General features: G+C 45.4%; 1 protein-coding gene across 4 annotated transcripts in view; it reads left to right on the top strand.

Annotated features, from left to right (window-relative positions):
- Nucleotides 1–23,470, top strand: part of NIPAL3 (NIPA like domain containing 3) — a 53,717-nt gene that overhangs the window by 3,381 nt on the left and 26,866 nt on the right. For 3 of the 4 annotated variants that reach the window (XM_046010869.1, XM_046010863.1, XM_046010875.1), the window contains exons 2-3: nucleotides 52–357; nucleotides 22,308–22,376. In XM_046010869.1, coding sequence (XP_045866825.1) covers nucleotides 265–357; nucleotides 22,308–22,376 — 162 coding nt within the window. In that variant the 5' untranslated portion in view covers nucleotides 52–264. Of the gene's footprint in view, nucleotides 1–51; nucleotides 358–4,163; nucleotides 4,305–22,307; nucleotides 22,377–23,470 lie in introns of those variants that run through there. The other variant, XM_046010881.1, reaches the window with a different exon arrangement.

Genomic DNA, 23,470 nt, shown 5'->3' with positions numbered 1-23,470 from the left:
CTCTATGTCTCACTGTACATGCATTTTTAATGCTCCTCCCCACCTCCCTAGAGCACCACCAGGATAAGGAATCACACTGTCTTCTTGGGAGTGACAGAACTTGGCACTTCTCTGCGTGGAGGTGAGAGAGAGGCTGTCCGTCCTCCGATGGCTGGTGAGAGGAGGTGAACGCCGCTGGGAAAGATGCTCTCCAGGGTTGGCCCCGCGTAGCAGCAGCAGCTCCAGCTCCCAGGCTGGGTCCAGGGAATGTGGCTGTAGGACACCATGGACCGAGCCCACGGCGCGGCCCTGCAGCTGCGCCAGCTGCCGCCCACAAGCAGCGCCCACCCGCTCACCGAGCTCTCCTTCTCCTACAAGGCAAGAGTTTTTGTGGTTTTGAGATGTTGTGTTTTCTAACCAGAAAGTAACACAGTACAGCACTGGCTCACAGACATGTCCAAGGTCTGTGTGCCTGTCACTGGCAGAAACAGGCAGCTGCCCCCCACCCCACGGGTAGGAGAACATGTAATCCAGGGGAAAGAAATGCTCGTGGAAATACATAAAAATAGGGGGTTAGAGAAAGACATCAAAATGGAAAGGTAGAGAAACATTGTTAAAGGGATGCATTCCCACTTAGAAGATTCACTTACTCTATTACTTGGAGACAAGCTTTGTTCATATTTCAGGATATTTCCTTCCTGTCTTTTTTTTGGTGTTACACATTTGGGACCAGACTGTACAGAAAGTTTTGTGTCTCGGTTGTTTCACTTAAGCCTGTGTGGGGGCTATTACCCCATGTCATCGAGTAATAGTGATTTAACACATACTTTTTGAATGATTGCCCAATAATCTGTTGACTTGCCATATCAAAATTTTCTGGACAGATTCCCTATTGCTGGCTGTTGAGGCTGTTTCTAATCTGGGGTGGCTGGAAACAGTGTTGCAGTGAATGGTCCTTTGCTGTCTCTAAGAACTGGCCAGCCCTGGGAGAGGTGGTCTGGTGCTGGTGAGGGAGGCCACAAATGCCAGAGCATCGCGCATGCAGAACCTAAGAATATACAGTTAAGACCATTGGGCCTGTGAAGAATGGATGCCAGACAGACAAATACAGTATCTAAGACAACACTGAACACTCTACCAGATGAGACTTCTATTAAGTTTCCATAAAAATTACAAATTAATTCCATTATTACTTATTACAGAAATGCTTTCATGCCAGAGCAGAGATAAATCGATCATGGTGACTTTACCAACAAGCTCAAAAATTGAGGTGGGAGGGGGCAGCTGGGTTGCATAAGTCCGATAAGTTTCTGACTCTCATTTTCTGCTCGGGTTCTGATCTCAGGGTTGTGAAATCAGCCCTGCCTTGGGCTCTGCACTCAGCGGAGTCCCCTTAAGACTCTCTCCCTCTCCCTCTGACCTTCCCCCCTGCACTCTCTCTCTCAAACAAATAAATCTTTAAAAAGAAAAAAAAATTTTTTTTTGAGGTGGGAGACAGGCACATGGGACAAGTTAGGAGCTAACTGAAGTTCCAGGGAGGGATAAAGGGAAGAAGGCCTGGGTTTGCATCCCTACTCTGTTCCTTCCTGGCTAAGTGTCATTGGACATATGGCTTAGCCCCTCAGCGCTTCTGTTATGGGTACACTGATGGTAGGAATACCTCCCTCCATCCCTCATCCCTCCAGTCATGTGGATCAGTGAAAAAGCACCTAGCCCATGCAGGAGGCAGGAGTGCCTGCCGTTATAAGGAAGAGGAGATGACGGTACCTGAAGCAGAGAAAGGTGTAGTTAATTCTGCCTGGGAAAGCTGTGTTCCTCCTCCTTGATTTTGTTATGGCTATTTTTGTTGCAAGGAATAAAAACCTTTCAGAGGCAGCGAGGCAAAAGAGAAAACTATTGTAAGACTACAATGTGGCTCTTGGAGCCAGAAGTAAGAAGGGCCGGGGAGGTTGGAACGACTGGGATGCTCACCCAACCCTGGAAAGAGGGAGCTCCTGATTGGCCAGCTTGAGTCAGGTGGCCACCCTGGTCCAATCTGCAGTGGAGGGGGGGGGGTGTCTCTCTCTCTCTCTCTCTTTCACTCACTCACTCTCAGTGGGAGGTGGTCAAAAGTGCTGAGCAGGCTGACCCCAGATCATCTGTCTTTGGGGCAAGGAAAACATTAGCAGGCCCAAGTCCAACTCCATCACTGGGCTTGAGTCAGGAGCAAGCCGTTGGCCTTGCATGGCAGCCCTGCTCTCTGTCCTGGTTGTTGGGGTGGGGGTGGGGGGCTGTGGAGGGGGGAATTTGTGAAAGAGAGGCCAGAAGACCAGCTGCCCAGGAGGCAGCATCGCCTGAGGTTCCTGGCCCTGGAGGCTTGGTCTCAGTCTGGAAGAGTCAGACCTCAGTTTCTTCCATTCAGCAAATAGGCATTTCAGCAGAGCATCTGCTGTCCATGCCTGCAGGGGGGTGTGGGGGAGGGGACTGTATAAATTATGGAGATATCTCTTCCCGAAAGGGGTTTGCAGTCTAGGAGGGAGGTGGGGGGAGCTAATTCAGTCAGTACCTTACCCTTCAGGACAGAATTTGATACAAAGGTAGAACATGGCCTTTAGAATCAGAGCTCGCTTGCTTCAAATCCCAGCTTTCTCGCTTTCTGTCAGTATCACTTGGGGGAAGTCGTGCAGCTCTTCTGCAGGTCAGTTTTAAATCCATCCCACAGGGGTGCTTGGAGGGTGACCTGAATGTACAGATGAAGGAACCTGAAGCTGCCCGCACCATCCCCCGTTTCTACTGATAGAAATCCTACCTATCCTTCCAGCTCCAGCTCCAGATTTGGCAGTTTTCCTGGGAGGAAAATATAGGTCCTCTCTATCATGCTTCCTTAGCCAGTTCCAATTACTATAGTAATTGTCACAATCATAATGGCAGTGAACATTGGTTTTAGTGTTTACTATATGGCAGGGACTGTGCTGCTCCCCACAGAGCCCCATAGGTAGGTACTATTAAAACCCCATTTCACATATTAGGAAACTGGCACAGAGAGGTTAATTAACTTACCCAAGGCCACACAGTCAATAGGTAGTAAAGCTAGGATTCGAAATGAGTCTGTGCATTGCCAAGGCCCTTGCTTTTATCCACCACTCCCTGCTACCCGCATTGTGCCAGCTACTTTGCAAGGCCCCTTCTCTTTCTGATGTCATTTATTAAGTGTTGAAATGACAATCTTGGGGAAGCTAATGCCTCCCCTGCTGGAGAACGGAAGCGTCAGGGAGTTGGCCTGAAGCCAGGTGAAGGGGTAGCAGGACCTGCTTTAGCCAGACTAATGCATCTCTTGTATTTGAATGTGAGTAACCTTCAGAACAAGCCAAAACGCAATTTATGCTTAACTCTTGTTAGTTTCAAGCCCAAGGGATTGTGGGAGATCAGTTTAAATAGCAAGTGATGACTGGTCTTATCACCATGATGTTTAAATAGAGGTTCTTGTTGGCAGATGGAAAGCAGGTGTTAGAATGGGAGATCTGAGCTGGTTTCACTCAGATACCACTGACCAAGCAGTGGTCTGCCTCTGTGACCTCTGTTCCTTTTCTGGAAACTGTTCTTTCCCAGAGTTATAGCTGATAAAAAGGCAATTCTTGGAGCCAGAAGGGTCCTTAGAGCTGTTGTTAATAATAGTGATAATAGGAAGGAAAATTATAAAAATAATAGTAACAAACTAGAATTGTGTCAGTATTTTCCGTGTGTTGGGTAGTCTTTCAACCTGTGCCTTATTTCATGTCACGTGACAATCCCGTGAGCATTTACAGCTACTCCATTTCTCAGAGGGGCAGCTGAGGCTCAGAGAGGTATGGTAATTCCCCTGAAGTCACACAGCAGTAAGTGGCAGTGGCAGGACCCCAGCCCAGAACTGCTGGTCTTCCCTGTCTACACAGGGAAGCGGAAGCAGAGAGAGAAGTGACTTTGGTTTTGCTGCCCGCTCTTGATACAGCCAGCACCAGATGATTCTCACAACCTGCCCCGCTGTGGGAAAGCCTTGTTTCGGTCTGGGACAGAGACCCCGAGTCCCGGGTCAGATCCCTGCTCCAGGTTAGCCATCCATGTATGTGCACTTGTTGGCACTTAAACCACTTCAGATAATTTCTGTTATCTCTCTGCAGAAGAGGAACACGGTGACTTGTCCAGAAGCCGAAGCCACCCAAGTACCTCCCCTCACTTCCCTCCCTGCCAGCAGACCCAGACACCCCCATTTTACGGTTTTTCAAGCTCTGAGCTCCAGAGGAAGAGTTTCACGTCAGGAGCCCTGCACACCCCAACTCTTTCACCAGACACTTGAGGGCCACTAATAGGTGTGTGTTCAAAGTGTGAACCCCTGGGCCTGTGGCATCCCCTTTGCTTGACGTTAAATACTCATAGAATGGAAGCAAATGCCACTTCACAAGGGCTTGGGGCATAATTAACGTTGCCGAAGCCCTTTGAAATGCCTGGATGAAAGGACACTTAATTATATCGCGCTGTTACTAACCATGTCTGTCCGTAGCCTCTTATTAGGCACAGAGATGAACATGCTTGTGGAAATGATCTTTAAAGGAAACCTCAGCTGCCCATGTCACTAATGGGAATGTAGCACTTAGGAGGCAGGGTTATTTATTTCTTTTTCCCCTAATTCACTTTACCACCTTTGAAGGACACCTGAGAGAAGACAGTGGGAGATGGTCTAGAGGGGTAATTACCATCTGGAGACTAGAAATCCGGCCTCAAGCCACAGAAATCCTCCCACAAGTTCTTGCACGTCTCTGGGCCTTCCTTTGTTCATGTGTGAAGTCCTTCTGACCTGCGTACAGAAATTAGGATTCATAATAGTCCCCACCTCGGTGGTTGGACGTGGCCCAAAGGCAAGGCGTGTAAAGGGCTTTGCACTACACCAAATGTGTATAGATAAAAATACTCCAGCAACACCAGGCTTTGTTATCATAGTAACCTTTTAGCCTTGTTTTTCTGCTGTTCAGATGGGTTATCCTTGTGAGCTTTACAATTTTTATTTCTAGGTTTCAGCCCTCCCCCCCCCGTCCTCCCCAAAACAGTATTGACTTGGGTGCACGTTGGCAGCCGCTGGTTTCCCTTCTCGATCTCTTTACTTCCGCCCCTCGAGTCGTTAACAACACGCTCTCAGCCTTGTGGATTTCATCCACCTCTCGGCAGAGGACAGCTTGGTCTCTAAGGGTAAAAGTAAAACAGCGGCTGCCAGTTTATAGGTCTAACGAACCATATGAAACTACCATTTTCATAGGTCACAATGGCTGAACAGTGGCAGTTTCATACAGTTCACTGTAATTGTAAGTTCCCGAGCTCCTTGCTTTACTCCGATGACCTCAGGAAGGCCATGAGCCAGCTCTGAGCGAGGGGCACTGTCATGCCAGCTGGTGGAGGAGGTGAAGCCCATCTCCCAGCCCGCTCACCTTGGAAGCTGTCTGTAGCTGTGTGACCCCCATTGTCCTCTGAACAGCACGGGGTCTGGGCTCAGCTTTCTGTCCAAGGCCTGTAGCCTGTTTCCCGCTCCCCTTTGTCCCCTGTAAAGGAAATAAGGCAGCTGTGAGGTGTTGTTGGAGCCAGAACCAGAGTCCTTTTGTCTCCTACCTGCCCGAGGCAGTTCCTGTAACATCACTGCCAGTTAACGCTTTCAACTATCTATCATCAGCGTAGGTAAACTGAGTCTCTGGGCCGAGCGCCCACCTGGCCCCCAGATCTTGGCCTCCATGAGCCTGAGGTCCTTACTCTGTATCCTTAATGAGCCACCCTTAGTGAAGGGCTTCCTCTGGGCTCTTCAGACTTGACCCTCTAAAGAAACCCCATGTATAGCCTCACTCATTTCTTTGGTTGACTTCTAAGACTTAAAACGTGTGTTACAAGTTTATATTTGCAAGGTATGTCATTTCTGGCACATTTTCATACTAGAATTTTTTTTTTATAGTCCCTGGAATATAAAGCCCGCTTGATATGTACCTTCTGAAAAAGGTCTTCTTTAGCAGTTGGAAATTTTACATCATTCCTTTTTCTCCTTAATTTTGTATTTCCTTTACGTTTCCCCCACAGAATTTTGTCCCCAAACAGTGTCTATCTTTTAACACTTCAACATTGTATGGATATTTATCATACTTCTCTACAGGAAAGAATGGAAAAGGGACGCCTGGGTGGCTCAGTCAGTTAGGCATCTGCCTTCAGCTCAGGTCATGATCCCAGGGTCTAGGGATCGAGTCCCACATCAGGCTCCCTGTGCATCAGGGAACCTGCTTCTCCCTCTCCCTTTGCCTGCCATTCCCCCTACTTGTGCTTGCTCACTCTCTCACTCTCTCTCTGATAAATAAATAAAATATCTCGAAAAAAAGAAAGTGGAAAATATGCAAATTTCACTTTTTAATATTTTCTTTGACATAGGGTTTGTGAGATAATAAAAATTCCACGAAGTAATTTTGATGCTCTAACTGGCTTTACTAACTGATACATGAATCAGACAGCAACCCATCTAGCAAGTTGCAGGGTGGGAGGGGGACCTCCAAAGGGTGACAGAAAGAGAAGAGGCCTTTTTTTAAAAGATTTATTTATTTGAGAGAGAGAGAAAGAGAGCTCATGTGTGTGCTGGCGGGGACAGGGGAGGGGGCAGAGGCAGAGAAAGAGCTCAAGCAGATTTCCCACTGAGTGCAGAGCCTGGCCCCATCTCATGACCCTGAGATCATGACCTGAGCCAAAATCAAGAGTTGGACACTTAACTGACTGAGCCACCCAGGTGCCCTAAGTTTTTAAAGGCAAGACAAACTTATAAACAGAGAAAAGAATTATTTCAAGTGAAGTGACCTTCCTTTGGGGACAAATGGGATAGAGAGGGCCCATGTGACAGATTAACTTATTGGTACTGATCAGAAGATTCCTGACTGACCAGTGAAGATTACCTTTCTGGAGGGGCACCTGAGTGGCTCAGTGGGTTAAGGCCTCTGCCTTCGGCTCAGGTCATGATCCCAGGGTCCTGGGATCAAGCCCCACATCGGGCTCTCTGCTCGGTGGGGAGCCTGCTTCCCCTCTCTCTCTCTGCCTAGCTCTCTGATCTCTGTCAAATAAATAAATAAATAAATAAATCTTTAAAAAAAATAGATAAGCTTTCTGGAGGAGATTAGAACTTCAGTTAGGTTAAGTATGAAGCCCCAGTTTGGTGATTTGGCTTAAGTGATGCCATTTTGGGCCTCAGGCTTTCTTTTTCACTGTTTCAGAAGTACTGACTCAATCCAGAAGCTCTAAAAGCAATTGGTGAATGTAATATGAAGTCTCATAATAATTGTTAAGCATAAAATAACATTGTATTAGGAATGAATATCTGAAAGGGACTTTTTCTCCTCAATAGTCAAGACGAATATTATTGATTGCTAGAATGAGACAGATTTTAGCATCAGTTCTGTTGTAGGTTTTGGGTTTTATAGCTAGAAGTCCTGAGAACCCATTCACGTAAGTACCTGGGATGGAAGAATGTTATTATAGTGCTCATCCCTAAATTCTTTAAACTCCTTCCGAGTTATATGCTAAAAATCACATAGTGACAGGGGTGTCTGGGTGGCTTAGTCAGTTAAGCTTCTAACTCTTGATATCAGCTCAGGTCTTGATCTCAGGGTCATGAGTTTAAGCCCCATATTGGGCTCTGTACTTGGTGAGGAACCCACTTAAAAAAAAAAACCCACATAGTGATAAATTATTTTTATTGACTTTATCAGCTAACAATACAAGGAGAGCCTCTTTTATTTTTCTTCAAAACAAAGTACTGTACCGTTAATTTATTTTATTGTTTTAAAGATTTTGTTTATTTATTTGACAGAGCACAAGTAGGCAGAGTAGCAGGGAGAAGGAGAAGCAGGCTTCCCGCTGAACAGGGAGCCTGATGGGGAATTTGATCCCAGAACCCTGGGGGGATCATGACCTGAGCCGAAGGCACACACTTAACCGATTGAGCCACCCGGGTGCCTCTGTATAGTTAATTCACAACAGGATTTGTTTTGCTTTCACAATCTAGGTGCCTTTCCCCTCTAGATTCTTTGGCTGGCCTAATAATTAAACTGACATACATTTAATTTAATTTTAATTTAATTTCATACATATGGGAGCCCCAAAGATATGATGCTCAAAGAAGTAACGAAAGCAGGCAGATTTTATACCTTTTAGACAAAGAAACTATAACTTTGTGAAGAATTGACAAGACAAAAGGGTTGGTAAATTAAAATTTAATTTAATTTAATTTAAAAGGTAGTAAATTAATGAGGTGGTAACTAGGTTTGTTTATATAGCCTTTTTGGCCCTAACTATCCTATCTCTGGTGATAAGGATGTGTCTCTTCCTCCTGGTGCATATTGAGAAAGTACCTTTCACACGGAAGATTTATTTCCTGCTTTCAGGGATAAAAGGGGTCTCAGAGTACCCTTCTTCTACTGGCTATTTCTTTTCTTTCTTTTTTTTTTTTAATATTTTATTTATTTGACAGAGAGAAATCACAACTAGGCGGAGAGGCAGGCAGAGAGAGAGGAGGAAGCAGGCTCCCTGCAGAGCAGAGAGCCCGATGCGGGGCTCCATCCCAGGACCCTGAGATCATGACCTGAGCTGAAGGCAGAGGCTTTAAACCACTGAGCCACCCAGGCGCCCCCTACTGGCTATTTCTTAAGTAACTTTAATTCAAAATAATCAGTATGCCAAAATGACATTTGGGGGGGTTATGTTCTCAACAATATCTGTGAAATTTACCAAAAAGGCACTATCAGTTATGCTGATAAATTTTCACTTAAAGCCATGTTGGCTTAACCTGTCTAGAAAAGATTGGGGAAATTGACATCTTGTTAATTTTACTACACCATTGCCTATACTGTATTGCAATATATATATATTTTATTTTGAAAAAATTTAAGAAAGCTCCACGCCCAACATGGAGCTTAAACTCATGACCCTGAGATCAAGAGTCACATGCTCTACTGACTGAGCCAGCCAAGTGTCTCAACACAAATATTTTAATTATATACTATGTTAAAAACAAATATTATAATATTTGTACATACAAATGTAATTATAAATGCTTTATCACATGCTTCAGTATGGTAATTATAATCCTCAGCACAATCACTAAGAAAATAACTCAAAAATAAATAATAAAGGAAATGATAAGGGAATTAAAATGGTAGACTAGAGGGGCACCTGAATGGCTCAGTTGGTTGAGTGTCTGACTTTTGTTTTCAGTAGGTCATGATCTCATGCATCCAGAGATCAAGCCCTGTATTGGTCTCTGTGCTCAGCTGGGAGTCTGCTTGAACATCCTCTCCTCTTCCCTCTCCCTGCTCACAGTGCTCTAGTTCTGTCTCACAAATAAATAAATAAAATCTTTTTTAAAAATGGTACACTAGAAAATTTGTCTATTTAACACAAAAGAAAAAAAATACAAAATACTTTATTGCTTAAAAATGCTAATCACTATGTGAGCTTCGGCAAGTCTTTTTGCTGGTGGAGGGTCTTGCCTCCACGTTGATGGCTGCCGACTGATCAGGGTGTTGGGTGCTGAAGGTTGAAGTGGCCGTGGCAGTTTCTTAAAATAAGACAGCAGTGAAGTTTGCTGCATTGACTGACTCTTCCTTGCATGAAGGATTTCTTTGTAGCTGTTCTGTGATGCTGTTTGAAAGCCTTTTACCCACAGTAGAACTTCTGTTAAAATCATATTCAATCCTCTCAAACCCTGCTGCTGCTTTATTAACCACGTTTATATAATATTCCAAGTCATTTGCTTCATTTCAACAATCTTTAAGACATCTTCACCTGGAGTAGATTCCATCCACCACTTTGTTTGCTCATCCATAAGAAGCCCCTCTTCAGGGTGCCTGGGTGGCTCAGTGGGTTGAGTGGCCAACTCTTGATTTCAGCTCAGGTCATGATCTCAAGGTTGTGGGATCAAGACCCACTTTGTGCTCTGCACTCATCGTGGGGTCTGCTTGAGATTGTCTCACTCCTTCTCCCTCTGCCTCTCCCCCTGCTCATATTCATGCTCTCTCACTCTCTCTCTCTCTCTCAGATAAATAAAATCTTTTAAAAACTAAAGAAGACCTCATCTATTCAAGTTTTCTCATGAGATTACAGCCATTCAGTCCCATCTTCAGGCTCCATTTCTCGTTCTAGCTCTCCTATTGTTCCCACCACATCTGCACCTACTTCCCCCACTGAAGTCTTAAAAGCTCACAGTCATCCATGTGGGTGGGAATCAGCTTTTTCTAAACTCCTGTGGATATTGGTATTTTTACCTCTTTCCATGAATCATGAATGTTCTTAATGGCATCTAGAATGGTGAATCCTTTCCTGAAGGCTTTCAGTTTACTTTGCCCAGAGCCATCAGAGAAATCACTCTCTATGATAGCTATAGCCTTAAGAAATGTTTTTTTTTTTTAGGATTTTATTTATTTACTTTAGAGAGAGTAGGGGGAGGAGCAGAGGAAGAGAGACCGGCAGACTCCGTGCTGTGCATGGAGCCCCATGTGGGGCTCCATCTTACAACTCCGAGATGATGACCTGTGCTGAAATGAGTCAGTTGCCCAACCAACTGAGCCACACAGGCACCCTAAGAAATGTATTTCTTAAATAGTAGGACTTGTAAGTTGAAATTACTCCTTGATCCATGGGCTGTGGAATGGATGAGGTATTAGCAGGCATGAAAACAACATTAATCTCCATGTACATCTTCATCAGAGCTCTTGGGTGATCAAGTGCATTGTCGGTGAGCAGTAAAGTCTTGGAAGAAGCCTTTTTTTCTGAGCAGTAAGTCTCAACAGTGGGCCTAAAATATATGATAAACCATATTGTCAACAGATGTGTTATCATCCAGGTTCTGTTGCTCTCTTTATAGAGCATGGGCTGAATAGATTTAGCAGAAGTCTTAAGGGCCCTAGGGTTTTTGGAATGGCAAATGAACATTGGCTTCAGCTTAAAGTCACCGGCTGCATTAGCCCTTAACAAGACAGTCAGCCTGTGTTTTTCTCAGGGTAGGGCCTGAACCCACAACCCTGAGATCAAGACTGAGATCAAGACTTAGATGCTTAATCAGCTGAGCCACCCAGGTGCCACATCCTTTGAAGCTTCTAAACCAGGCATCGACTTCTCTCCAGCTATGAACTTCTCGATGGCATCTTCCAATAGAAGGCAGTTTGGTCTACACTGAAAATCTGTTGTTTAGGGTAGCCACCTTCATCAATTCTCTGAGCTAGATTTTCTGGAGAACTTATCCAGCTTCTCCGTCAGCACCTGCTGCTTCCCCTTGCCCTTTTACTTTATGGAGATGGCTTCTCTCCTTAAACCTCATGAACCAACCTCTGCTGGCTTCAGACTTTCCTTCTACAGCTTCTTCCCCTCACTCAGACTTCATAGAATTGAAGAGTATGAGGGTCTTGCTGTGGATTAGGCTCTGGCTTAAGAAGTGCGGTGGCTACTTTGATCTTCTATCCAGAGCACTCATACTTTCTCCATATCAGCAATAAGGCTGTTTTGCTTTCTTATCATTCATGTGTCCACTGGAGTAGCGCTTTTCATTTCCTTCAAGAACTTTTGCTTTGCATTCACAACTTAGCTAACTATTTGGAACAGGAAGCATAGCTTTCAGTCCATCTAGCTTTTGCACAAGCCTTCCTCGCTGAGCTTAATCATATCTAGCTTTTGTTTTTTAATTAAAAAAAAATTTTTTTAAGTAATCTCTACACCCAATGTGGGGCTCGAGCCTACAACCCTGAGATCAAGAGTTACGTGCTCTACCAACTAAGCCAGCCAGGTGCACCAGTCATTTCTAGCTTTTGATTTAAAGTGAGAGACATTTGGTTCTTCCTTTCACTTGAACACTTAGAGGCACTGTAGACTTATTAACTGGCCTAATTTCACGATTGTGTCTCAGGACATGGGGGACCCCAGGATAGGGAGAGAGATAGGCAACGGCTTATTGGTGGAGCAGCCAGAACACACAAAAACTTTGGTTCAATAAAGACCTTTATTGATTAAGGTCATTGTCTTATATGGGCATGGTTCATGGCACCCCAGAACAATTACAGTCATAGCATCAAAGATCAGTGATCACAGATTACCACAAGAAATACAGTGATAGGGGCGCCTGGGTGGCTCAGTGGTTTAAGCTGCTGCCTTCGGCTCAGGTCATGATCTCAGGGTCCTGGGATCGAGTCCCGCATCGGGCTCTCTGCTTGGCAGGGAGCCTGCTTCCCTCTCACTCTCTCTGCCTGCCTCTCTGCCTATTGTGATCTCTCTCTGTCAAATAAATAAATAAAATCTTTTTAAAAAAAAAAGAAATACAGTGATAGTGAAAATGCTTGAAATATTGCAAGAATTAAAAATGTGACACAGAGACACAAAGTGAGCAAATACTGTTGGGAAAATGGTGCTGATGGATTTGCTTGAAGGAAGATTTTTTTTTTAAGATTTTATTTATTTATTTCTCAGAGAGAGAGCACAAGCAGGCAGAGTGGCAGGCAGAGGCAGAGAGAGAAGCAGGCTCCCCGCTGTGCAAGGAGTCCGATGCGGAACTCAATCCCAGGACCCTAGGATCATGACCTGAGCCGAAGGCAGCAGTTTAACCCACTGAGCCACCCAGGCATCCCTGCTTGAAGGAAGATTAACACAAACCTTCAATTTATAAAACACACAATATCCGCAAAGTGCACTAAGGGAAAGCACAATGAAACAAGATATGCCTGTATAAATCTCTGTGAACTAGGATTACATTTTTCTCTTCTCTCTCTCTTTTTTTTTTTAGGAAAAAAAAAAACTGTCTTGTGGCACTGAAAGCATAGCAACAAAAGAAAAAATAAACTTCATCAAAATTAAAATTGCTATATATCAAAGCAGTTTATCAAGAATAAAAATATGACCCACAGAATCAAAGAAAATATTTGTAAATCATGTATCTGGCAAAAGTTAGGATCCAAATATGTAAAGAACTCTTACAACTCAAATTGTGGGTTTTTTTTCAAGTTTTTTTTTTTTAAGATTTTATTTATTTATTTGACAGACAGAGATCACAAGCAGGCAGAGAGAAAGGAGAAAGCAGGCTCCCCGTGGAGCAGAGAGCTCGATGCAGGGCTTGATCCCAGGACCCTGGGATCATGACCTGAGCTGAAGGCAGAGGCTTGTAACCCACTGAGCCACCCAGGCGCCCCTTTCAAGTTGTTTTTAATGTGCAGAAGGTTGTACAACATTATGAGTCTAATAAATGCCACTCTTAAAGATGGTTAATGGTGGGGCACCTGGGTGGCTCAGTGGGTTAAAGCCTCTGCCTTCAGCTCAGGTCATGATCCCAGGGTCCTGAGATTGAGCCCCACATGGGGCTCCCTGCTCAGCAGTGAGCCTGCTTCCCCTCCTCTCTCTCTGCCTGCCTCTCTGCCTACTTGTGATCTCTGTCTGTCAAATAAATAAATAAAGCCTTAAAAAAAAAAAGATGGTTAATGGTCAATTTTTAGTATCTGTGACTCTTAACCTCAATTTTTAAAAATAGGCAAAGATTTTGAATAAATATTTCTCCAAAGAAGATAAATGGGTAGTAAACATGTGGAAAGGTGTTCAGTGTCATTAGTCATTAGGGAACTGCATTATCAAAACCACAATTAGATACTTCTGCATACCCATTAGGGTGACTGTCATACATTTTTTTTTTTAATATTTTTTATTTATTTGACAGAGAGAAATCACAACTAGGCAGAGAGGCAGGCAGAGAGAGAGGAGGAAGCAGGCTCCCTGCAGAGCAGAGAGCCTGATGTGGGGCTCGATCCCAGGACTCTGGGATCATGACCTGAGCTGAAGGCAGAGGCTTTAACCCACTGAGCCACCCAGGCGCCCCTGTCATACATTTTTTAACAAGGAAAGTAATGGAGCACTTGGATGGGTGAGTCGGTTAAGCATCCAACTCTTGATTTCAGCTCAGGTCATGACCTCAGGGTTGTGAGATCAAGCCCCATGTCAAGCTCTGCGCTCAGTGGGGAATCTGCTTGAGATTCTCTCCCTCCCTCTCCATCTGCCCTTCCCACTGGTATACGCCTTCCTCCTTTAAAATAAATAAATAGAGGTGCCTGGCTGGCTCAGTTGTTAAGCATCTGCCTTCAGCTGAGGTCACGATCCTACGGTTCGGGGATGGAGCTGTGCATCAGGCTCCCTGCCCAGTGGGAAGCCTGCTTCTCCCTCTTCCACTCCCCCTGCTTGTGTTCCTTCTCTTGCTGCGTCTCTCTCTGTCAAATGAATAAATAAAATCTTTAAAGAAAAATAAAATAAAAAAACAAATCTTAAAAAATAAGGAAAAAGGAAAATACGAGTGTTGGCAAAGATATGGAGAAGTTGATGTCCTCCACTGGTGAGAATGTAAACAGGTGCAGCCACTATGGAAAACCGTTAGACAGCCCTCCCCACCCAAAAGTTAAAATAGTCACTGTAGATACCCAAGAGAATAAGAGAATAAAAAATATATGTCTGTACAGAAACTTGTACAAGCATGTTAATAACGTTATTTGCAATAGACAGAAAGTGGAGATGACACAACTGTAACTGGTGAATGGGTAAACAAAATGTGTTATATCCGCGACGGAATATTATTTGACTATAAAAAGGAATGAAGTGCGGGTTCATGTTATAACATACAAACCTTGAAAGCATTATGCTTGGTGAAAGAAACCAGACACAACCACATCCTGTAGGATTCCATTTATGTGAACTGGCCAGAATAGGCAAGTCTGTAGAGACAGGAAGTAAATTAGTGGTGACCTGGGGCTGGACTGGAGGGGAGTGGAGAGAGACTGCTAATGGGCTTAGGGTTTCTTTTTTGGGGATGGTGGAAATGCTCAGGATTTAGTGGTATGGTTTTATAACACCCATGCAAACTGGTCGTTTGGAAGATTCCATTGCAGCCATGGAAATCAGATCTGCATCCCGTTTGTTGTTGTTGCTTGTTGCGGTTTGTTTTGTTCCTTGTTTTGTGATTTTTCTAAACTCTTTTTGTAAAGTCTGTGTCCTCTCTGTGGGCAGCCTGATGAACTCTATTCCTATAAGAGATCAGCTTGTGTTTTGACAGTTTCCTTAACCACCTAACATCAAAAAAGGAAAAAAAAAAACCCTCCCCCGATTCTCCCAGTCTTTGCAGACTGGTTGTGTGTCAGGGCCTTCCAATGCTTAGCCAGGCTGTTCCTTACTCCCTCTGCCTTAGTCTTTGCTCCCTGCTTGCACTCAGCCTAAAGGCCAGCCACAGGTGAAGGCTACTGTTTTCTCAGGTGTTTTTGGAGCATGTAGCCAGCCCTAGCCACGTGCATGGCCTTTTCCATTCCTTGGTATGTGTGGAGACTTAGGAAAGCTCATATCTCTGTATATCTCATTTCCCAGACTATTCCTGCCCAGGCTTTCACTTATGCCTATTGCTCATCCTAAGTACTGTTTCTTGCCCTCAGGCTGTTACACAGCCTTTTAAGGCTTTGAACATAAGCAGCCTAGGAAGCTCTTCCCAGCCCTGGTATCCCTCCACATCAGACGAAACAAAGACAAGCCCTGCGCCAATTCCTCGGGGGTTACCAGACAGGTCAGAACCCACAACCACAGTCTTAAAAAATTTATAATTTCATATATTGCCCTCTCTGTGAACTTGTGGCTTCCACAGATCTGGGGTGTAAGGGATGGGAGGCAGGAAGGCAATTTAAAATGCTGCAATGCTTTCATACAGTAAAGCAATGGCATCTTTCTTCATCATGCCTTCCTCTGAATGTCATATTTGGCTAGACTGCAGAGTTGTATAAAAATGTGATTCTGGGGGCGCCTGGGTGGCTCAGTGGATTAAGCCGCTGCCTTCGGCTCAGGTCATGATCTCAGGGTCCTGGGATCGAGCCCCGCATCAGGCTCTCTGCTCCGCGGGGAACCTGCTTCCTCCTCTCTCTCTGCCTGCCTCTCTGCCTACTTGTGATCTCTCTCTCTCTGTCAAATAAATAAATAAAATCTTTTTTAAAAATGTGATTCTGGTGGGTTTTGCCAGCTCATTAGTTGTTTTCTCCGAAGGGATGGGTTCCTGAAATTCTCTGTTCCACCACTTTTTCAATGACATCACTCATCACATTGTGAATATACCAAAAACTACTGAATGGCATACTTCAAAAGGATCAAAATTGTAAATTTTATGATTTGTGAATTTTACCTCAATAAAAAAGGTAATGATGGGTTAAATAAAGGTATGCTAGGTTTATAGAATGTCCTTAAAGAACATTTAGAGGCAGGCATTAAAATGGGAGGACATTAAAATAACTTAGCAGGGCAAAGAAAGGGAGTGGGGGAATTAAGCAGTAGAATAATACACACTCCAATCAGATAGGAAGGTGAAAGTCACCTGTTAGTGATTATCTGGAATAGAATCAGATCTTGAGTCCCAGATAGAAATTGCTGGATCATTAAGCAACTCTGGTTTATTAAGGAAGTGCATCAGTTAGCAACTGCTGTGTAACAAACCATTTGAAAACCTAAACTTAAAAATAGTCATAATTGTGAGCCACTGCTCATAATTCCACAGGTCAAGAATCTGGACAGGATCCAAAAGAACTGAAATCAGAATCTAGAAGAGATAATAGCCCTTCAGTATTGATTACAGTACTATTTACAATAGTCAAGATGTGGAAATAACCTAAATGCCCATTGATAAATGAATGAAGAAAGAAAACATGCATACACACAGTGGAATATTATACAGCCTTGTACAAGAAATTCATCTTGCACTATGTGACAAAATGGATGAAACTTGAGGACATAATGCTAAGAAAAATAAGTGCTGTGGGCTAAATGTTTGTCACCAGCCCCATCCCCCATTTATATGTTAAAGCCCTAATGCCTAGTGTGATGTTTTGGAGGTAGGACCTTTGGAGATAATTAGGTCATGAAGGTGGGGCCCTCATGAATGAGATTAGTGCCCTTGTAAGAAGGGACAAAGAGGTGAATAATCTATCTTCGTGAGGGAACACAAAGATGGTGTCCAACTGCAGACCAGGAAGAGAGCTCTAAGCAGGAATAGAATCAGCCAAAACCTTCATCTTGGACTTCCCCCTCCTCTAGAACTGTGAGAAGTAAACGTTTATTAAGTCATCCAACGGACAAGCACTGTATGATTCCCCCTCTGTGAGCTGTTTACCAGAGTCAGACTCGGAATCAGAGAGGAGGATGGTGGTTGCTGGGACAGGGGGGTGGAGAAATGGGAGTTGCTAATCAACAAGCATGAAGTCTCAGTTATGGAAGATAAACACGTTCTAGAGATCCTTGTGCCTATAGTTAACAGTACTACACTGTACACCCAAGTTGTTAAGAAGGTAGATCTTATGTGACATGTTCTTACAATAAAGTTGTTTTAAGAAATAAAGAATGTGGGCAGGGCTCAGCAGCAAAGGCTCATCTTTGCTCCATATAGTATCATCTGTGGTGTTGGGCTGAGGCCGGGGCTGGAGCTGGAGAATCCAAGATGGAGTCACTCATGCCTGGAGCCTCAGTCAGGTTGACTTACTCAGCTGGCCGTTGGCTGAGATGGCTGGGCCTGTCTCTTCACCAGGTGTCTACCTGGCCCACTTGTGTATCTGTTTGGTCTTCCACAGGGCACCTCTCTCTTCTTATGGATAGACTGGACTTATTTATATGTGGTTGAGTTTCCTTCTGTGCAAAAGTAGAAGTTACAGGGCCTGAGCCAGAAGTCCCCCACCCTCAACTCCATGTCATGCTGTTGATCACAAACTCATCCAGATTCAAGTGGTGGGAAAGAAAGTTCCCCCTTCTTGATGGGAGTTGTGAGAGAAATGGCTGGCAGCCATCACTGCGATTTACTACAAATGGTAACCCCAACTTTGGGATGGTGTAATTGTGAAGGTACAATGGCGAAGGTCTTGCCTCTCCACCAGGTCTCCACTGAGACCGCCCAGTAGGAGAAGGGTGTTTCGTTGCTGCTAACTGGGGGTAGAAGACCAGGCTCTCCGCGTGGGCTCTTCTCACCCTGTGGGGCTGGGGGAGGGGAGGGGCACCTCATCCCTGGACCTCAGATCCCTCCTTGGCCTTCTCTCATAGTCCCAGCATGTGAGTTGAAGAGCCTTATGATAACCATGAAAGGTTGGAAATGTAGGTCCCCTACTTGGCTTACACTGACGTGGGATGGGTGGGTATCTTTTTATTTGACAGACAGAGATCACAAGTAGGCATAGAGACAGGCAGAGAGAGAGAGGAGGAAGCAGGCTCCCCGCTGAGCAGAGAGCATGAGCCCTGGGATCATGACCTGAGCCCAAGGCAGAGGCTTTAACCCACTGAGCCACCCAGGCCCCCCTCATTTTCTTTTCCTGTGATGTTTGGAACAGCACTTGTCTTAAAAGTTTTCTGTCTTGCTTGGTGGCTCATCTCCTGGTCTTTTGACTAAAGAGCCCATGCTCTCTTAGAGCTTTTTTGTCTATACCCATTGATACTCCCAGCTTGCCCGCTTCTTCAGCTGCAAGTCTGAGGTATGTGAGCTGAAGAGAAGACCCAGGGAACCCACCATGGTGCTGTTCCTCAGGCCCCCCGCTCCCCACCCTGTCCACCTTCTTCTCTCCACCTTTCAGAGTTGTCCTGTGTTTCCTTTATATATAATATCCAATTTATATATAATGTCCAATGCAGGAAGCATTAGGGAAAAGTAAGTCTAGTCCATCTTGCTGGAAGCAGAAGTTCTGTAATTTGGTTTTTAAATTGAAAGGAATAACAGAATTTATTGTAGGTAAACAGCGCTGAACTATTTAAGAGCATAATCATATAAGTGCAGTTTATTAAACTTCTAAGAATTTCATAGTTCCTTAGTAAGATTTTGTTTAAAAGAAACTAGATTCATGAATCTGTTACTTTTATAGAAAATAAAATTTTTTTAAGAAATCAAAGTAATACAGGTAGCCTTTTTTTGTCTGCAAAAGCCACCCCTCTAAGAAGAGAAAGAAGAAAAGAACATTCATACTTATTAGGAATTGAACTAAGTATAAACATGTTCCCAGACTGCGTATGGTGAAGCATTGACTCAGTTAGGCTCTGTGGGGCAAGTAACAGAAACCAGCTCTTAAGCAAAAAAGACTGCGGGACTGCTCCCAGACCGGAAGGAAGAGCTAGGGAAGCAGGCTTCTGGAAGTCACAGGTACCAGGATGGCTTCTGGGGCCTGACTTGCCCAGGCCTGGCCTTGGGCAGCAATGAGCCCCGACTGCTTTCAGCCTTCATGCTTCTGTATTCAAGATTTGGACCCCAGAAGGACACCTGGGGGGTGCTCAGTCAGTGAAGCATCTGAGTCTTGATTTCAGCTCAGGCCATGATCTCCAGGTTGTGAGATCGAGCCCTGTATCAGGCTCCATGGAGTGTTAAGTGTGGAGCCTGCCCAAGATTCTCTCTCTTTCTTCCTTTGCCCCCCCCCCCCCACTGGCAGGCTCTCTCTCTTTAAAAAAAAAAAAGTGTGTGTGTGTGTGCCCACGTGAGTGTGTGTATGTTTATATACATACAGATCCAGAGAGGGTTTCTGACCAGGTCATAGGCCCATCGTGGTTCAGGAGAGAATGAAGCACTTGGAATGACAGTCCCCACAAGACCATACAAGGGGAAGTTGGGGGCATGGGGGAGTGCTTACAGCAAAATCAGGGTGTTATTACCAGAAGAAAAAGAACGTGGTTAAGACGGCAGGTGTGAGCATCACAGAGGTCTGCAGACTAAAAGTTCTAGAGCCTCGTAGGTTTGGGACACCTGGGGTGGACAAGGAGGACCCACCTGTGGGCCTCCAAGCAGTGGACCGAGGATCCAGTGTTTCCCAAACTCATTTCACCATGTGCTTTTTGCCTCAGAGCTCCATTGACCTCTCTAGGAACCCAGTTAGGGAAACCCTGGCCTGGTTGATCTCCAGTGACCCCTTCAGCTCTGAGATTCTGTGATCCTACAGGACAGACATGGCTTCTGTTTGATTCCGTTTGAGAAGAGACAACAAAAATGCATAGAACAGAGATGGTAAAGGATTAAGGAAGTACAGCTCAGGCTATGAGAGCCATCTTGGGAGGAAGTGGAAGCCAGCTTCCTTGGGTCCATGAGATGCCCTCAGTGACTTTCTATTAATGAGTTGTATGAAGTGAAATGAATATGTCAGTTTCCTGCCTGCCCTGGTCCTTCGCTTGCTTTCTGTTGACAGTCTGGCCCTGACCCGGGGCTTAGGTGAGGGCTGGAAGGCCCCTTGGAGGTTATCTGGGCCACCATCTACATTTTCCAGACAGGGACATACAAGCCTGGTGAGGGGAAAGGACTCATCTAAGGTCATGCTGTGATGAGGCAGCAGGGCTGAAACTAGAACCCATGTCTCCAGGCTCCCCGCCCAATGTCTTTCCTTTATTCTGCAAACTGCACCTTGCTGGGGACACAGTCAAGGACAGCCATGGTGGTTTCCATCCATAGACGCCCCCTCCCTCCTTCCACCCTAACTCATAGCCGACTGCCTTCTTAGCTGTCTAGGCCCTCCGCATTCTAGGGAAGAGGGGAGCAGAGGGGACAGAGGGTTAACTTCCTGCCTTATGCTTGCTAATTACCTGTCTCCAAGATGAACTGCAAGACCGTGTTTGCCTTGTTTACTCTTGGTTTGCTAGCCCCCAGCCCAGGCCTTGCAGAACTGGCCGATTTCACAGGGAGGGTGGCCTCTTGAGCAAAAGGGGAGTTGGAAAAGGCCCATCCTGGGCCAGGAGGAGTCATATTTGACTAAGAGAACATTCTTTGGTGTTTAGTAGTGAAAAAAACCTGGAGGGCCTATGGGGGATGTAGTATAGTGTGGTTTCTATGCTGAGGCAAGTGCCTTTTGACTTGGCAGTCCTCCTAAGAATGTATCCCAAGGGAGTAATCCTCATAAATGTACAAAAATGCATGTACTAGATATTCGATCACAGCGGTGTTTAAAAAAAAAAGAAACAGCCCAAGTATCCAACAGTGGAGAAGCAATGATATAAAATATAGCACATCCAAATGATGAATTATTTGGTATTTATCAAAAATGATGAATTAGGGGGACCTCGGTGGCTCAGTTGGTTAAGAGTCTGACTTTGAGTCAGGTCATGATCCCGGGGTCCTGGGATTGAGCCCTGTGTCAGGCTCCCTGCTCAGTGGGACGTCTGCTGCTTCTCTTCCTTGGCCCCTTCCCCCAACTCACGGTCTCTCGCTCTCTCATTTCTCTCAAATAAATAGATAAAACCTTTTTTAAAAGATTTTATTTATTTGACAGAGAGAGAGACAGCAAGAGAGGGAACACAGGTAGGGGGAGTAGGAGAGGGAGAAGCAGGCTTCCTGTGGAGCAGGGACCCGATGCAAGACTCGATCCCAGAACCCTGGGATCATGACCTGAGCCGAAAGCAGACACTTAACAACTAAGCCACTCAGGCGCCCCTACAATAAATAAAATATATATTTTTTAAATGATGAATTAAATATGCCCGATGGGAATGTATTTATAATTTCTTAAGTAAAGGAACAGGTTATAAAACAGATTATAATCTTATTTTTACAAAATAAACTAACATTGTCATTCATATCTGAATTTATAGACAGAAAAAAATTTTACAAGAACAAGAAAAAAGTTTCCAAGAACAAAATGTCTGCAGTAGTTAGCTCTGGGTTTAGAATTACAGGTGGCTTTTCTCTTTTGTTGTGATTTTTATTCTTCCTGTCATTTCTTTGTATTTCCTGATTATTGTACGATGAATATATGCCTAGTAATTGTCGTTTGAAGTTAAAAGAAGATGTCATGCTAAAGAATCTGAACCTTATTTTTAAGGTGACAGAAGTTAAACATTTATAAATGAAATCATTAAAAATGCCAGGAGCGAATTAGCCAGTTCAAAGAGCCTCATTGAGACCCCCCTGGGAACATGAAGAGTCCATTGATTAAATGTCAAATAGTACCCCCAGCTGTGTTTGTCTTGTAAATTCCGGTTTCTGAATGTTGCTTGTGTGCACAAGACTGCACGAGTCAGTACAGTAAGGAAAGAGCACAGCGGGTTTAGGCCTTATCGGGTCATTGTGACCCTGGACCCAGGACAGTTGCTTTCTGGAAGTGTCCAGCTCAGGGCGATGTTTTGTAAGCCAACAAGGGGGTCCCATTAACCTTGAGTAGTAAACGGTAAAACTCCAATAGCAGGTCTGGGATGTGGCTTTGTGGCAGATGTCTTTTTGGTTTTGTTTTGAGGCAGCGAAGGGTGGAGTTTCTTCTGCGTCCCTGGGGCCCTTTGGCTTAGACCCAGCTCACATCTGCTCCTGGGAACTTTCCTTGCAGGAGAACTTGATCGGCGCCCTTTTGGCGATTTTCGGGCACCTTGTGGTCAGCATTGCGCTTAACCTACAGGTAAGTCTCGGTCACGAGCACTGCCTGAGGGCAGAGATACAGCTGGTTGAGGAGTCTGGTGCAGGCCCGCTGCCTCCTCGCCATGGGACGTTGCCCCCCTCCATTCCTGGGCTGGGCCTTGGGCAATCCCTTGTGGCTGTTCCAGAATCTCTCTTGATTCTTTGCCCCCACGTGATCCCCGACCACTCTCAACTCTGATGACAGCGTAGTCCGTGACTTAGACCTTCCTGGGGTGCCCTGGAACCGCTGAGCTGGCCCACAGCTGTGGTTTGGCACATGCTGAAAGATTGGGGAGCTCCTGAGGGGCCCCGGAAACTGGTTCCATGGACATGTGTGAATTGGGTGGCAGTCATGGTGGTGGTTGTCCCGCTGGGGCAGTTTTCGGCTGGTGGGGGACGGAGTCTGTGCATAAATGCCCAGGCTGCCATCCTGTGGTCACATGGCTCTGAGCTGAGTTCACAGGCTTTCCCAGTGGGTCCCCCGTGGGATGAGCCCCCTGCTGCCCAGGGCACTCATTCTGCACCCTCCACTGGTGTGCTCCCTTCTCCGGCTCACTTTCCCGCTCCCTTACGATGCCTCCGGGAATCACGTCCTCCCAAGTCCAGTCTCAGGGACTGCTCTGGGACACCCTGACGGAGGCTTGACACCTGCAGATGGGTTAATTCCTACAGCACGCTGGCCCGGTCCTCTCTGCCCACACTGCACAGCTTCCGGTTGTGGAGAGGCGTTCTCCCTCCCTGGATCAGAGATGTGAACACACACGGGTAACCCGGTACCTCTCAGCGCCACACACACCCATGTGCCCAGAGCGTGCCTGTGTGTTTCAAAGGCTGCATGGTCTTCTGGCCGCTTGTCTGGTTCATGCTTTTCTTTATACAGAGCTGTCTCTCTGCTTCCGCATCTGCTTGCATGCAGCTCCCGTCACTGTCCTTCCCCCTGCAAGTGGGAGCTGTGGTCTGCTAAGTGAGCACGACTACCTTGCTCTCCTTGATCACCTCCCCCCTTTCTACGTCCCAACTGCACATTTCCAGAACAAAGACTATTGGCCATACCTGGGCCAAGTGTCCACCTGAGGGACGGGAGGGTCCACGGAT

The sequence above is a fragment of the Meles meles genome, chromosome 1 (assembly GCF_922984935.1).
Source record: "Meles meles chromosome 1, mMelMel3.1 paternal haplotype, whole genome shotgun sequence".
In the NCBI taxonomy this organism is placed as follows: Eukaryota; Metazoa; Chordata; class Mammalia; order Carnivora; family Mustelidae; genus Meles; species Meles meles.
The sequence above is the reverse complement of the archived record's forward strand: the minus strand, read 5'-3'. Positions and strand labels throughout refer to the sequence as shown.